General features: G+C 36.3%; 1 protein-coding gene across 3 annotated transcripts in view; it reads left to right on the forward strand.

The window, feature by feature from the left end:
• LOC120636535 (PAN2-PAN3 deadenylation complex subunit PAN3) overlaps positions 1-16911 on the forward strand; it is a 61989-nt gene that overhangs the window by 4177 nt on the left and 40901 nt on the right. For 2 of the 3 annotated variants that reach the window (XM_039908052.1, XM_039908055.1), the window contains exons 3-9: positions 851-1756; positions 7111-7131; positions 8000-8029; positions 9415-9441; positions 11977-12111; positions 12542-12614; positions 16309-16413. In XM_039908052.1, coding sequence (XP_039763986.1) covers positions 851-1756; positions 7111-7131; positions 8000-8029; positions 9415-9441; positions 11977-12111; positions 12542-12614; positions 16309-16413 — 1297 coding nt within the window. The remainder of the gene's footprint in view (positions 1-850; positions 1757-7110; positions 7132-7999; positions 8030-9414; positions 9442-11976; positions 12112-12541; positions 12615-16308; positions 16414-16911) is intronic. The other variant, XM_039908054.1, reaches the window with a different exon arrangement.

Here is a 16911-nt window from a genome sequence, read left to right on the forward strand (position 1 = left end):
ACGCTTAAGAAGTTTGCCGTCAACACGTACCTACTGCAAAAAAATTGTTATGAATACGTGCGTCAGAAACACACCTGTAGGAATTTAAGCTGTTTCTATTAAACTACTTCAAGTTTAAGATAGTATGAATAAAAACAGAAATTGCGTAATCAGCGTCTTTGTTCACAATCCGCCATTACTGTTTTTAATGTTTGGTTTTGGTAGAACTAAAAAATCCCATCTCTTATATAAGCTACAATAATATCAACCTTTTACGGGCCCACTATTAGGGACTGGTCTCCTCCCACAGTCAGAAGGTCCCAGGCCGTAGTCCATCACATGTCATGTGCGGTTTGGTGGACTTCACATGCCTTTGAGAACATTATGAACTCTCAGGCATGCATGTTTCCTGGCGTTGTTTTCTTTAAAAGTTTAAGCGAGTAATGTTTAATTGCTTAAAAAGCACATAACTTCGAAAAGAGGTGCGAGCCGGGGTTCGAACTCGGCCCCCCGAACGTGAAGCCGAATTCCTAACTATTACCGCTTCAGCTAAAATACTCAACACTTTATGGTCGAAAATAATTTCTTAATTAAAAGGGTATTTTCAATCGTCATTGCACACGATAGTCACAAAATATGAATTAAAAAAAATATAAAAAATCGTATGAAATAAAATGGAAGAATCCTCCTACTATAAGAGTTATATGAAGAAATAAGGGTAGGAGGTGCTTTTACGAATGTATGAAGTGCACGCCCCTGATTTATCCTATGCTTTACCAAAATTTAGATTACATTTTCTTGTTTCTATTTAGGGTTAGATCAATTATAAATTTCGAGCAGAATTCTATCTAAGTGTTAAATTTTGTTATAGAACCGGTCAGCCACAACTCCTAACAGGAACCAGGGCCCACTAAGCCAGACTTCACATGGCCAAACACCTATCGGCCAGCCTCCACATGGCCAGCCTATTATTGGTCAAGGTCATATGAGCCAAAGTCATCTCAGCCAAGGTCAATTGGGTCAAGGTCATCTCGGCCAAGGCCTATTAAGCCAAGCACAAATAGTTCAAGCGCAATTAAGCCAGACTCAACTGGGCCAAGGCCATTTGGGCCAAGGTCTTCTCGCCCAAAGTCAATTGGGTCCAGGTCATCTCAGCCAAAGTCAATTGGGCCAAGCTCACCTTGGCCAAGGACTCTTGGGTCTCGGTCACCTTGGCCAAGGACAACTGGGCCAAACTCATCTTGCCCAAGGACAATTGAGCCAAACTCTCGGACAGGGACAACTTGGACAAGCTCATCTTTCCCAAGGACAACTGGGTCACGCTCTTCTCGCTCAAGGACAGCTCGGTCAACCTCATCTCGGACAAGGACAACTGGGACAAGGACAACTGGGACAAGGACAACTGGGACAAGGACATATCGGACAAGGTCAACTAGGACAAGGACATATCGGACAAGGACAACTGGGTCAGGGTCATATCGGCCAAGGACAACTAGGTCAAGGTCATATAGGGCAAGGACAACTGGGTCAGGGTCATATCGGACAAGGACAACTTGGGCAAGCTCATCTCGGACAAGGACAACTTGGCCAACCCCATCTCGGACAAGGACAACTCGGTCATGCTTCTCTCGGCCAGGCACATCTCGGTCATATCCATCTGCCCCAAGGTCATCTCGGCCAAGGACAATTGAGCCCGACGCAATTGAGTCCAGCACAGCTGAGCCAAGCCATGGGTAATCTCAGCCTTGATGCACCACCGCCGACAGCAATTAACAAGGTAAGATTTATTTTAACTAATGTGTTATGCTAATTATTTGTCCTTTAAAAATTTAACTGGAAACGAATACTGAAAATCTTCTTAAACCTTAAGGGAATCATAAAAGTTTATTTTTGAATTTTTTTTTTGACAATACGACACGAAAATAATTAAATTTATCTGTATTCAGTGATTAGGTTTCAATAATCTTTCACTGGTAAAAAATATTGGAATTATTTATAGTGACATATTAAATCAATGATTTAATAGAATTGATTTATTTTGTTGCGATTATTTTGTATTGAAAAATGTATTGATGATTCTGCAACGATTATAAATATAATAGGTTCGTACGTAACATTTTGCTTACATACGTAGCTATTCTTATCTCTTTCTTTAAATAAAAAATACATCATCTCAAAGTTCGTTTCAAAACTGACCCCTTCGCAGTTAGTTGACAATATAATACAAAACAATTAAATCCTTGTTATTTTTGAAACTGCCTATTTGTTGTAAAATGTAAACACATTTGTTTAACAAAAAATAAAATAATTTTTTTTCGAAAAATTCTTGCTACTTTGTGGACAGTTTGTTTGATAAAACTGTGGAAGCCCCTTGTGTAAAATTCAACTCTGAAGTTTTTCAATCAAATGTCGCTGCTAAGTTTGTGGCTTGCAAATATAACGTAATTTTTTGATCCTATCTCCGAAAAAAAGCGTAAATCTCTTAGTGCAAAGAGTATGGATGATGAGGTGAGGAAAAGTCCAGCAACTCTTAACTCAACTCAACTCTTACCTCTTGCCAATGGCTCTTGTACGTTATATCAGCGGTGGCACAAAGTTTCTAGACCGATAAAGAGCAGTTAAACAGTCTGTTGGACTGCCAAGAATTCCTGCACCAGTGTTATGAACCATAATAGTCAGCACCTTTAAGCTGTTGCACCAGATGCTAGCTTTGCATGAGCTTTTTCTGGATAATCTGGCATTTTAGGCACTGTTTCATAACAAGTGGAATCAAGATCCCTACGTTTGTATGTCAATCTTCTACACGCTTGGACGTAGGCCTTCCACGGAGTATTGCTCGTGGAGTGCATGCTTGGCGAGCAACTTTTTTTTGCCGGTTTGCTTAAACTGATTCATAAAGTTGTGGATTTTAGTCGCGAATTGCAAAAGTAATGCTATTCGAAGGAAAACAAAACCTTTAAGGGTAATAACCGTTTTGAGAAAAACATGCCGTAAAGGTAACACTTGGAAACACTTGGATATTTAGATAGCGCAGATATTCCATTTCAAAGTAGTTAAAACGACGAAACAGAAATTTTATTGGTAAAAAAATGAACTCCTTTCGATTTTTTTTCCTGGGCGTACGACATAGACAAATACTATCAAGCGTTGGATTGATGTTTCGTCTCCGAGGAAATATTATTACTTATTCAAAAATTTAAAGTTTTTATTTCTGCTCCCTGAGACGACCACAATTGATTGAATGTATGCCGCTGGCACACCGCGCCGCTTACATTCGATACGGGATGCCAAAACATCAAACAAAATGTTAATTTAATATTTTATTATTTACTTTTATTTTTCACAAATGAATAATAGACGTTGAACATATTAAATTAAGTAGGTCACTGTTTTTTGAGGATAAAAGTCAAGAACGGATTCTAAGTCGTAATAATTAAAAGAAAGCTTTAGTATTTATCGGCAAAAGGAACACTTCACTTATCTAATTTTCATTAAGCGCCAAAAGAAGTATAACTTTAAAATAATATGTGCATCTTATTAATTGAACATGACATCTTAAGGACCTAAGGGATCCCACTATTCCCACTGCTCGGCCCAAAAATAGAGCAGCTAAGGTAAAACACAAAAAAACTGTAAAATTTGGCGGAAAACAGTTTTAAAAATGTTTGTGCCTTAAAACAATTGTGTATTTTAAATTGGTAAAAAAATTACTAAAATAAAAACTCATTTCTTATTGTAATTGCAGCCGTAAGTGGGTAGGTGCCTATGGTAATTCTTTAATAAGTATATAGTTTTTTTTATTTCGTTAATGAAATTCATCACATCAGTTTACCCCAAGATGCGCACACTCACACCCATAGACACATACCAAAACACATAGATACATACGGACACAGACCCAAACACATACACACACACACATACACACACACGCATACAAACACACACACGAATACACACTCACATACTAAGCTGGCTAAGACCCATACCCACACATATACACAGGCACAGACACATTCTCAGACATATTCGCAGACACATTCCCACAAACATTCACCGACGCATACTCAGACACCTACCCACACACATGCACAGTTACATAAACACACATATATACAGGCACATTCCCCTCCAAATCAAACGCATGCACATAAACACGCACGCACCCATACACGTACACACATACACAACACACACACGCACACAAACACATACACACATACACGCACACTCGCAAACACAAACACACACGCACACACATCAGCACACACACGCACACACTCTCACACACAGCATACTATTGAATGCGAAACTTACAGTAATGAAAGTAGATGCATAACAAGAAAGGCCAACATACTGAATATTTAATTATAAACTGTGGTTAAATGGTAGTAAATTCATCTGCCCTATCGTTACCATGAGGCCACTCATTTTTTGTAATTTTTTTATGTCAAATCTATCATGGTGGAGCTGAGTAGCAAATAGTCAGAGAAGAGACAGATGTGTCGAGTTTGGTATGAAATTCTAGTAAAAAATTTAGTGAATTAGTAAGTTTTATTGTAAAGAAAATAAATAAATTATCTATGATAACATTGACCATATTTCATGGTGGTAATTTTGGTAGTACCTAGTTTCATAACTTAGCCACTTTTATGCCGGATGTACACGCTCGTCGAAAGCCTCGCTTGTGTCTTGCCAAAATGAAGTTTGTCGGTGAATACTACCATAAATTTAACTTACGTCGCTTTGAATTTTGCGCTTGCCAAGAAGATGTTTATATTTATTAATCTTTATTTATTCGTTCCTTTTGTTATCCATATTAAATCGAAATCTTTAAGAATATAAAAAAGAAATTGAAAATACAGCAAATCGATATTTTAGACATGGCTACTTGCTGCTGCTGATATAATATATCATGGAATTCCGCAAAGTAACGCCTGCTTCTATCCGACATCTTAGGTTTTCAACTAAAAACAAATATATATACAAGTGCAATCTAGCTTATTGCTAACAAAGTGCTTTGACTAGAGTGCTTAATGTCGTTAGGCAACCCTACCAAGAAGAGACGAGAGCTTTAAGTCTTGTACTGCCTCGTGGTTGAACCCGGACTCCATCGGCGAGCGTGTGCAGCCGGCTTAAAGCCACGTACTCATTAGTATAGGTGTTAAATAATCCATGAGAATCAACTATTCATTAAATCCACAACTCAGTATTAGAGTTCATATCAAATAGTAAGAGTTTTCTTGGAAACTGTCGATTTGTAGCGTATTTTTAGCAACACCAAAAAATTTAAAGTGCTCGAAACGCGCGGATCTTTGGTGTATCTCAGCAACTTTTTCAATAAGTTGTCAACCAGGGTCACCTAGTGTATTATATTTCGTAAGCGACAACAACTATAAAATATTGTTAGTGCTTACTTTGTCATTTTTTTTTATTATGATGTAAAGTAGCAATTATATTTTGCTAAATAAAGTTAGCATTCGTTACAGTTGTATTCTGATCGCAGATACTTACATTACTTCGTTACTATATTCATAATGTTGTTATCTTTGTTAGACACAATATTAGTCGGACAGAAAGCTGTTTGTATATTAACAATTGACTGATACCAGAAAATACCGTTTCGATAGAAAGTCCTTTGCGATTCCGAACGTAATGGTGGCCCTACCAGTAAATTGCTTTAAAGTTTGTGTTATATCACATTTATTAGCAAGAAGTCAAATTATTATGAACAATACACAAGTTATTGTTTTTTATATTGACAAGATTGAAAACTGCCTGTATAAATTGTAAAATGTTAATGTTAGAAAAAAGCAAATGCTAAATTTCTTAGGTGCTTCTTTTCGCAGAATCAAACCGGTGGTAGAATCACTACGGATGACTGAACGGACTGACTTAACGTTAAAGTTCATAAAAAGTAGATGGACTAATAAAAGGGAGGAGCTAAAAAAGTTACCCAAAAAGGTCTAATCAAAAATGGATTATTTGATACGAACGTTCTGTGTTTGATTACGTACTAATGAATATGTGGCTTTAAACGAATACCCAAATAACTCAAAAAAAAAATATATTTTTGCCCTTACTTGGCGCATGAAATAGTATATTTTTACCGACGTTGCTACCTTCAGTACAGTAGCATCAGTACCCCTGTCTGTCGTGGTGTGATAATCAACGAGCACTGCTAACAATTAATCATAAAGAGTTTCACTACTTTTTCCAGCACCTTTAAGATGATTTTTTGTAGTTTTACCTTATATTCGCACATTTTCGCATCCCAGAACTTCATGTTGCGTTAAATTTACTCGATACTAATTTGTACTTTAAGGTTTGTCAAATATGTTTTGAGATTAATTGATATTCTTTTGAAACACAAGAAATAAAATATATTTTATTTAGGTTTTTGTGTGAATGTCTTTTTATACAATGATAAATAGAATTCAAGCGTCAATTTTGTTTCCAGAAAATGTTGGCAGAAAACACTTTTTTTTAAAATTCTTATTGTAAAACAACGAAAACGAATATTTGAATTTCATGAAATAAATTGTACAAAAGTAAATTTGAAATAAACTAAAGTAGAGATCTTGTCTTAGTCGTCACTGTTTTACGCATAGGTTAGTATATCAAATATACTTTTGGAAGTACCTACTTACTTACTTATTTTACTTAGTTATTTCTAAGTAGTTGGATATTAGTAAAAAGTACTCTCTCTCTCTCTCTTATCTTTGTTATAACTGATCTTTCTTTATTGACAATAAATATAACCTTGTACCTACTTGTTTCAGTCTTGAATTTCATGAAATTTAAATTTTGTTTTTTCGTTTTGTGTCGTTTTTGTCGAAAAGAAATCTAATTTTTTTTTTTGCCAACTTATTAGTCGGTATCTTATAACTGCGAATCGTATATCCCATTGTAATGAAGAAAAATTTGTTATGACGGGGCCAACGCGAAAGTTGGCACGAAACCTAAAATTTACTAATGTTAGATTCATGCATCATGAAGTGCTGGTTGTTTGCAAAGCCTTAAACCTACTCTAGGTAATACTGCAAAAAATCGAATGAGAATCATTAATTAATTTGAAACATCTCTACAATATTATATGGTAACTTTTTACATGTCTGTCCACGTGTTCAGCCTGTTATGCTGCCACCAGCGGTAAATATATTAATATTAATACTCTAGCGCCCCCCCGCGACTTGGTCCGCTTACAACTGCTGATTAGTTTCCCATACGTGTATTCTTCCGCTATCCTACAATTATAGCCCGACCCACCGCTTTTTATCGGCCGCATGCCTGGCTGTAATAATTGTGCTATAAAATGCAAAAAAATATTTTTCCATCCCACTGGTAGTTTCAGATATTAGCGCGCTCAAACAAACAAAACCTTCAGCTTTATTATTAGTATAGATATTTTAAATCCAACTAATATTTATCTCCTCTTTAATTCCTTTGGGGTAGAATTTTTACAACTCCTTACATATGTAATTTACTATTTTATTTGTCAACCTAAAAATAAATTTGAATAATTATAGAATACCGTATTAGAGGGGGTTATTCTTAGGGGGGTAATTTATAAAAGATAAATATAAGAATGATTTTTCGAATCTCAATGGTCGTTCCAGATATTAGCGCATTCACAAAGATACACAAAATAAGCAATATCCATACTACGACTAATTGTTGAAAATAATATTGGTAACTATACTGTTGAACTGATGGCGAACTGTTCACTGTTGTCCGTTCAGTTTTTTTGCCTATATCTCCTAAGATCTGAATAAGATTATAATAAAATCGTGTAACTTTCGAAATGAGGATGTACGACCGTTCGTTCAAATTACGTGCAAAATTTTCCTATTACGTAGTATTATTCAATTTGGTTTTTCGTAAATAAATTTTATCCTATGAATATTTTAGATAGTATATTTAGATTTATAAATTTTTTAAAGCACCTCTCTTATAACATAATTCACATAGCAATTTGGTAAGTAAAAATTGTCTGTGATTGTACTTTCGTCTCCCCCAGGCACTGCTCAGCCACCCGCCGCCCGCTCAGGTAATTATATGTGTTACTTATTAGCACAGGTTTCATCTGAGGTGATCATAATCAAGGGAGTGTATGTAACCACCGCCAAGTAAGTAAACTCACGTCACAAGAAGCCAGTGGAAATTCTTTAATATCGAAGTAAAATGGATCTTATTTTAATTTTATTGAAGCACAAATTACATACAATTTTTTAACTCGGGTTTTTAACTGTACGTTTGTAAAAACAAACATCAGAACTACATGGTTTGCGACTTTAAAACAAGTGATATTAGGCCCATTTTGCTTTGACGATACAGAGTTTCATATGCGACAGCGACTCTCGATTGGCAAACTAAAGCTACAGAGGTCTCGTGAGCGGCCAGGGGATTCTGTGCAGCATACAGCTCTATTGCCGCTGTTAAGCATATTTTAGTGCTATACAAAACAGGAGTTTTATCATCTTCGCACACTATATCGACTCAACACCACTTCGATTAAAATTATGAACTGTAAGGTGAGCTTCATATCGTATGATATGAAGTTGTGATAGAATTGCATAACCCGTACGTGCGTGCCTATTGGCACGAAAAGATTGGAAAGCTTGCTAATGCATTAATTTCAGTCGAGTCTGCGTTAAGACGATATATTGTGAAAAAGCCATTGACCTAGCAACTGGCAACCCGCAAATAGCTGTTATATATGTATAACAATTTTTGTAATCGTTTATAAGCCGCGCAGAACAAAGTCCTCTCAGAGGACTCCTCTGTTTGCTAGATTCGATGATCCATAAATATTAAGTAGAAAAAATCTAATAGCTTTGAAAATACCTCTTACGCCAAAGTTAATAATCAATAAAATCGAAGATTCGATATCTAAAAATTAAGTTACTAGAGCCCCCCTTACTCGCAAGGAAGAGAAAAGGATAGCACTATTAAATTTAATCTTCCGATCTGAAGGTTTTGAACTAGATTGATATTAATGACGGACGTATAAGAATAAGATAAATTAAAAATATGTTTACTACGAAGCTTTGCTTCGCTCTACTATTACAACAGAACGTTTGCCCTCGTCGCCAACGACGTAAATACTGATAGATCAATGCAACAATTGTACTCGTTACGACATGATACAGATAGTCCGCCCATCACAGTCAACTAAAGTGGCTACGTATTGAATGGAGCGTTGTAAACATTACTGCAATCGTACTTTGAATATGAATAATGATAGTTGGGGCAGAACGTTTTTTCGTACTTTGTTTTGTTTTGTACCTTACTAAGATAAGTAAACCCAAAAATCTACTTCTGCGGCAACAAGATCAGTTGACACAAGAAAAGTCTCAAATTTGTATTTTAAATAAAGTACGAAGAAGCTTGTTATCCTACTTTATATATTAACCTTTCTTTTGGCCGCTGCAGATAATGAAAGAGATTCCGCCGCCTCCGGTAGGTATCTTACATTTGTTTATCTAAGTTCCGTTAAAATAAGGGTAAAAATAATCATTATGTTGCGAATTTGTCCGTCTGTAACTACCTTTTAAAATTCAATGTCATTGCTAATCGAGTTGGAATTTTTATTATTTATGGATTAAAATCACGCTTGTCCACCTCGATTGTGAATGAAAAAACAATAAACAAGGACAAAAACAGGAGGAGAACCACCATCCCCTCGGAAAACATCATTTTGATAGGAGTTGGTGACCTCTGAAACTGGTGTGAATTCGGAATGAACTCCGAAACTACTGACCGACTATAACTTTTCCTTTTTTAAATGTGTTTTGTTCCTACTTAAGTGATAGGATAGTTTATATCTCATCATTCTTTACCAATCAATTCCAGAGCAAGGCTTGGCCAGGTCTGCTAGTATATTATAGAAAAATGTAAACTGTGTTTCTGGCACAGTTCTTTATTTAATCAACAATATCTTTTTAACTCTTTGAGTTAGCCATAGTGCAGTACTCAAAGCCGAAAGAGACATTTTATTTTAATAGAGAATACTCGCGTCTTCTTAGTTTTAAATTTTGATTTCCCGTGAGATAAAGATATTTTCCATCACTGACGGGACTTGTATTTATGTGTATAGCAAGTTAGTAGGCTCCCTAGAAATATTCCGAAAATAGTCTTTTGATTTCGCTGTTACGTCTGTTATATGGCAAATATCTCGTCTTTCGAGAAATCAGAAAAGGAATAATTGAAGTTTATTTACGGAAAACCATTGAGTAATATTACTTACTAGTACGGTTAAATGCGCACGTCCATGGTCATTTGGGGGCCTGTCATGTGCTAGTTCTGTTGTGCAAAAGTCTCTACACTAAAATGACAGATACTGACTGCCAAGTTTGCGATTTTCTAGCTAAGTTTACTAAATAATCACGTAAAAGTTAACTACGATTTTTGTGATAGCGGAAGAGCGACTTGTGGTCAGCTCCGGATGGCCTTGGCCAAGCGGGGGTCCGGGCCTCGATGCTAATCCTCCTTATCCGGGTGGATAGCGCGTTGAGGAACTCTTCCCCGGTGTTGTTCTTTAGCGTATAGGGCCTGATGACACAAGATAGAGCCCCTCTTTTTTACCATATAACTTTTGGTTAACATTCACGCGATCGAATAAGTATACGTAGGTAGAAAATCTCACATTTGCCATAGATATTATCGCAGACGTTTTCAGATGGGAATATGTATGTGATTTAAACATCATATATATTTTTTTTCGATTTATATTTTTTCATGTGAATGTGACGTAAAACTTTCTGTCAATAATGTCAAAATCACAGAGTGCTTAGTTGTTAGGTTTCTTTATTGGCAACGTATATTTTTATGATAAAGATGTAAACTAACGATTAGAAATAGAAAAAATGACATGCACATTTCCTATTGTAATTCACGCGAATAAAGCTTATATACGACCATTGATTATTATAATACTGATATGATATATATATATATATATATATAGGAGGTTGGCCTCCTTCCTTTAAAAGATATTGAACTAGTGTCATATTTCAAACTTGCGGCGCAATTCAGTGTAATTCGCACTTTAAGTTGAAAATTTAGAGTGAAAAAAAAATTAAAAAACCTTAAAGATAAATATGAACTACAGTGTTATTAGAAAACGGGCCTATAGATTACACCGCTTCGCTAAGTCATCATGATATCGTATAGATAGACAACATTTATAAAACTTCAGCGTTTTGACAATAGGTCTGTTGACCTGCACTATGGATACGAGACCATACCTGTTGTAGAAATAATCCCGTACTACTCGTATACTACTTGTTTATCGTTTGACCACAAAATAATAATAGAACTCAATAGAAAATGTTTTAAAATGCTATCTATAATTAATAATGAAAAATAAAGAAGAAAACCATAAAATAGTTCAGTGCAACATTCTAACAAGGTAAGAAATAAAATTAAATTTACGACTTAGTAGTTTTTTTTATGTTAGTAGGTACCTATCTTTTTTATTGAGATTACTTTCTGGCCTTTTTGGGTAGTGTAGGCCAATCAAACTTTAGGGACGCAGTTCGCCAGCGAGCGAATTATAATTATCTCGCCGCGCTAAGAAGTTACTATTTCAGTAAGTGGTATCAAAGTGAAACCTCTGTATTATCCTCAATGATTTTCCTTAAAATAGTGAATTATATTGATAAACTTGCGCAACGCAATTTGGGCATCGGATAAACTTGTGTCAGGTAATATTTGAGTGCGTTGTACCAGCTATCTATCTACTTGGCTTTCTTAGCTTTAACTGGGATGTCAACTTGTGCTGTCTATGTGCTAACTATGTGCTTCAAGCGACACTGGACGAGTGCGAATCTAACTTGCTATGTCTACGCACTAGATTATTATTCATGGAGAAAATTTATTATTTGTTCTTTTGTGGTAGCATTTTTGTTTTTAAATAGTGTTATCAACTTTAAGTTTCTTTTATTTTCCAACCTGTACCAAGTTGGATAACGGTATCTAATCAGCCAATTTCAGTTGTATCAGCAGGTCATTATAGGAGAATACATGCCGATCAACTTCTACGCTCCTTCCAACTTGATCTCGGAGTCTGCAGAGTCTCTCAGCCAGATAAACTTGCCACCCATTGTACCCCCACCACAAGTGCATCAGGTGAGATCTTGACTTGTTTTGCAAAATAGGTTAGTTATTCAAACATGAGTGAATAATTTGTCGCGAGGCTGGCCTTAATATAAATGCGTCTATTGGTTCACACAGTGACCGGATTACGTGATTTTCTCAGGGATCACTTGATTTCTGTTTTGATATGACCCAAGTTTATTTATTAGAGCGGACAAATGGTGTCAAAACTCTTTAATTATAGCTAGGTTAGAATGGCAGATTGTTAGCATTAATGACGTTTAACGATCAACATCGTTTTTTTATAATTTTTTTAAAATTTGATTGAACCGTCACGCGAAAACTAATAGGTTTTCAGGTCCTAATATATCATACGTAGTTAAGAAGTCTCTTGAGTTGAACAATTCAAGCGTACGAAGACTAGGCGAATTCTATTTATTGATCATTTGCTTTTATCTGACAGGAAAATGTCGGTGGCACCACATACTTCTTTACAAATGAAATTGGCGGAGGGCACGGCTCAGGCAGCGGAATGGGTAAGTCATGTACACTCATCACCCACCTTCAAAGTATTAGTAGTAAAACCACTGTGGAATTCCCGACCGTACCAATTTGTATGTCCACTCGGGATGATGTAATGTTCTAAATTAAAGCTCTTACGTCTAAATCTGCTCAAGCATTAAAAATTTCAGTTGGAATAAAGAAATTGAAATTAAAATTTGAAAAAAGAAAACATTACGTTCTCGATGTATACCTAATATATATGTTAGTTTCTTAACGCACTTTCAGGATGTAGATCTTTATATTATTTATTTGACCGTGCTAATAGCTGTAGAATGTAGATTACCAACCCCTTACAGAAGATGTAAGGAGTATAGGAACACCGCGCACGACGTGAAGTTTATCTAGACGTCATATTATTTCTGATTCGTCATATTTTATTTGGTGAGAAACTAATGAATATCTTCGTAGATAGAGGATAGATCTCCTTCATTAGGAGACAACAGCAAAAGATTTTTTGGCGGTTTCAAGTACCTTGCTTTCGTTATTAACTTACAGTAACGCGCGTGTATCAGTTATTACTAGTTACTACTGTTTGCATTTTGGTAAATTCTTATAGTGGTGCTAGGATAGGATCCTTATTCATGCATTTCATTTATTCATAAGACACACCAGCAATTACTACATTCTAAAAAATAAAAAAATTATGTGTTAGAATTATAAATTATGTCTAGTGCCATTACAATAATCAGTCATCATTATCGTTTGTCATCTCCGGTCACAATTACAAAAAAAATTAAAAACTTAATAAGTATTTAACTAAATATTATTAAAAATAATAATGTAAATATGAATTAAGCTATTATAACAGATTGATTAGTAATATTAAGTTAACATTAAAAAATATATATTTAATTTACATACAATTTTCTTCCTAGAACTTTCTAGGGTATCGTGAAAGATATCAATGTCAGGGTCGGCCAGGTTGTTGTAACTATTTACTAGACGACTATTTACTAATTAGAGCGAATCTGCCTAGATTACTTTTTGAAAAATGCGGTGAGAAAATATTTTGCAAATGGTGTCTAGGAATACGGCGCGGGACATTTATGTTGATTTGACTGAACAATTCAGGAGAGTCTAAGTTATTATGAATAATTGTATGCAGCGTTATGAGATCAGCCACGTGCCTACGTTTTTTAAGGGACTGGATTTTAAAGTGATTGCGCCTTGATTCGTAATTGGCTCTATATGGGCAAATAACATCTTTGAAGGCTAGGTACCTCGTGAAGGAGCGTTGAACTCTCTCTATTTTTTCAGCGTAGCTTTTATAGTGAGGGTTCCATGCCGAGACTGCGTATTCCAGCACGCTAAGTGTCAGCGCGTAGAATAATTGAATTATAGTATCGGTTCTTTTAAAATCCTTTATTTGGTCCATATTTATCTGCGGTCACCTTACCTGTCTTCTGGTCCCTTCGACTTTCTCTTGAGCTACAAGAAACGGACACGTCTTTTCGCCTGGATACCTGTCCAAAGACATTAAGGCATGCTTGGACCACGGATCATTGGCTTTGATTTATACTAATCTCCTGGAGAATGGATTTATTTGCCCGGAACATTTTCCAGGTCACTCCCAATTTTTACCTCCAGCACGGCTGGCATGGGCGGGGAAAAGATAAAAATTTGTCGTCACCCGCAGCTGTATCAACTCTCAGAGCACTGGCGCACAAGTGGAAATAATATATGTGTAATAATAAACGGGGTTATGCTTCTCCTATTCCCTGTTCCCGTGCTTTAGCAAGTGGACACGTTAATTATATCCCTTGTCGGGGGATATCATTTTTTTAGACAAAAATTATATGCAGAACCACATTTCGAGAGCATCTATCTTACTCTCTCGCAAGATCCATGTCCCCAAGGCATAGAAATATGAGAAAAAGAAGTGGTCTAATTAGCTGGACTATATGGACATCGTAGTGTTTTGATTATACCATATCTTTTGAACAGTTATAGCTCTATCCCGTGACTCGGTCATCTTCTTCGGTTCAACAACTTAGCCTCCTTTCCGTGGCGCATTGTTACCCACGAGGATTTCGGCACAAAAAAGTGCTTACATGATAACTGACATGAAACAAGTCGCAAAGAGTCGCTGGGTTTAAGCGTCACACAACCGTATCGTGTGGAAATCCTTATAAAAGATTCGCAGGGCAGTAGACGTCGTTTGGTTGTTATAGTTGTATGCTTATAACTTATTCCAGCAATAATATATAGCTTATGTGTAGATTTGATAGCTTATATATTTTAGAGTTTTAAGCCCTTCTTGTTTGTAGGTTTAGTTCGTCTTATTAAACGTTATTGTAATATTAAGTACCGAGCACGTGTAAACTCCGTGCTGAAACGTAACAATGAAGTTTTGGTTGAGCAATGAAGATTTATTCTATTTGTTATTCAAATTTTTCCGGATGTTTCTGTTTCTATTTTAACTTTGTTTTTCTAGAACTAACTTGACTTCTCCAAGAACTTATGATCAGCATGTTGAAAGGATAATAATCTGTAACATGAATACCCACTTAACATATCATTTTCTGTGCGCGATGAAAATAGTAACAAAAACACCATGACACTTAATAACTTGCGTCAACGAATTACGAATAGAATAATAGACAGACTTATCTAGATTTTCATTTTAATCTTGCATTACGCTAGTAAGAATATCTCAATGGGGCATTAGGTCGCTACGGCTATTCATATTTAAATGCTTTTCTTGTACTCACCTCAACTGAATAATGCTAGAGTAGGTTGTAGTCTTACTACTGGGAACGTCTTTTAGAGGAAGCGGTGACGTAGACTCAAGACTTCATTACATACTTAATGTCTTAGCGATGTTATTTGGTTCTCTATCTTGTCCCACATTATGCGGGACCAGCACTGGCAGGCTTCTTCAACTTAAATACTCCTTGGAAGAGACTTTTCGGGTCAAATTAATAAGTTTGTAATCCTATTTAAATCGCAAAGCAGTAATGCCCGTTTTCACAAACGACGAACAAAGCAATGCCTAATCTAAGGAGATTTTTCACTAATAGTGATTAAATGTTATAGTTGATGAAAAGTTTTTTTTCAATAGCCATCGCCTACATCATCAGGAATCCGATTCATGCGATTCCTATGTTTTGGGAAAACGTGCATAAGTCTGCCTGAGCATCATTGGGAAACCGCAACTTTTCGCAGAAGTTCCCGTACGCATCTGGTTATTATAATTAAAATGTCCGCACCTTATCTGCTATGGTAACTTTCATATGTGCTGTCGAGAATGTTCGCTCCATTCGTTAACATCGTATTCATATTCTTAGGTCTTGGGGTTCTAACTGATTCAGTTATTAATCGCTGTTACTACGTCCTCAGGCTGCTCATGCCACAATTTGTAATTCTCTGTTACTGAGAAGGAGCTTGCAAAAGATTTTATTGGCATCCCTGATTCATCCCGACATTGATGTATCTTTCTGTAATACTTTGTGTCAATAAATTTAAAAAAAAAATTATAGGTGAATAACCTGATTATAGTTAAATTGAAATGGTCGATTTAAGCTATTTGTGTGGAAAAATAGGTTTCGTAATGATATCCTACATATTGCGTTGTGTTTCATAACAGCTCGTCGACAGTACATGAAATGAACTACGCAGTAAGGAAAATCGATAGTGCTATAAATTCAACCTATATTTGTATCCTAGGTTCGGAGCCTTGCTTGGGCGTGGCGTCGACGTCGGGCTACGGGCAGCAAATGTACCCGCCACCCCATTTGCCCTCCCACTTGCCCTCCGCGCAGTCCAGGCCAGGTGAGCTATTGATTTTATGCATCTCCCACTGTGCAATCTATGTTTGAGTTATAGCGCATCTAGGTATCTACAGCACCCGCGGCGGCCCGGGCAAAGCTTGTCCTCCCTCCACCCCCTGCAGATCCGCGGGGTGAGCGAATGGGAAAATACCAAAGGTCGTGGCATTAAAGGGGAATATATATTTAGTCTTTGTCGTTGTTAGTCCTTTTATGATGTTGTTTTATATCCCAGTGTGGTTTCAAATCACCCAGAGTATACCTTCTGGAATCATTTATGTTAATAACTTAGGAACTTTGACGATGATAATGACGCTTTGGTGTGTGCATACATTGATCTTCCTCGGTGAGGTATCGGGTTATATTGGATTCTTACCCACTTAAACCTGGTGGCTATATATATCAAAGCTTTATCTTCCAACGTTCAACATCCTTGTCAAGGGCGTACCGGACTAATGCCGGGCATGCGAACGAATGTATCTCGCGAAACCTATTAAAGTCC

This window comes from Pararge aegeria, chromosome Z, assembly GCF_905163445.1.
Source record: "Pararge aegeria chromosome Z, ilParAegt1.1, whole genome shotgun sequence".
Taxonomy (NCBI): domain Eukaryota; kingdom Metazoa; phylum Arthropoda; class Insecta; order Lepidoptera; family Nymphalidae; genus Pararge; species Pararge aegeria.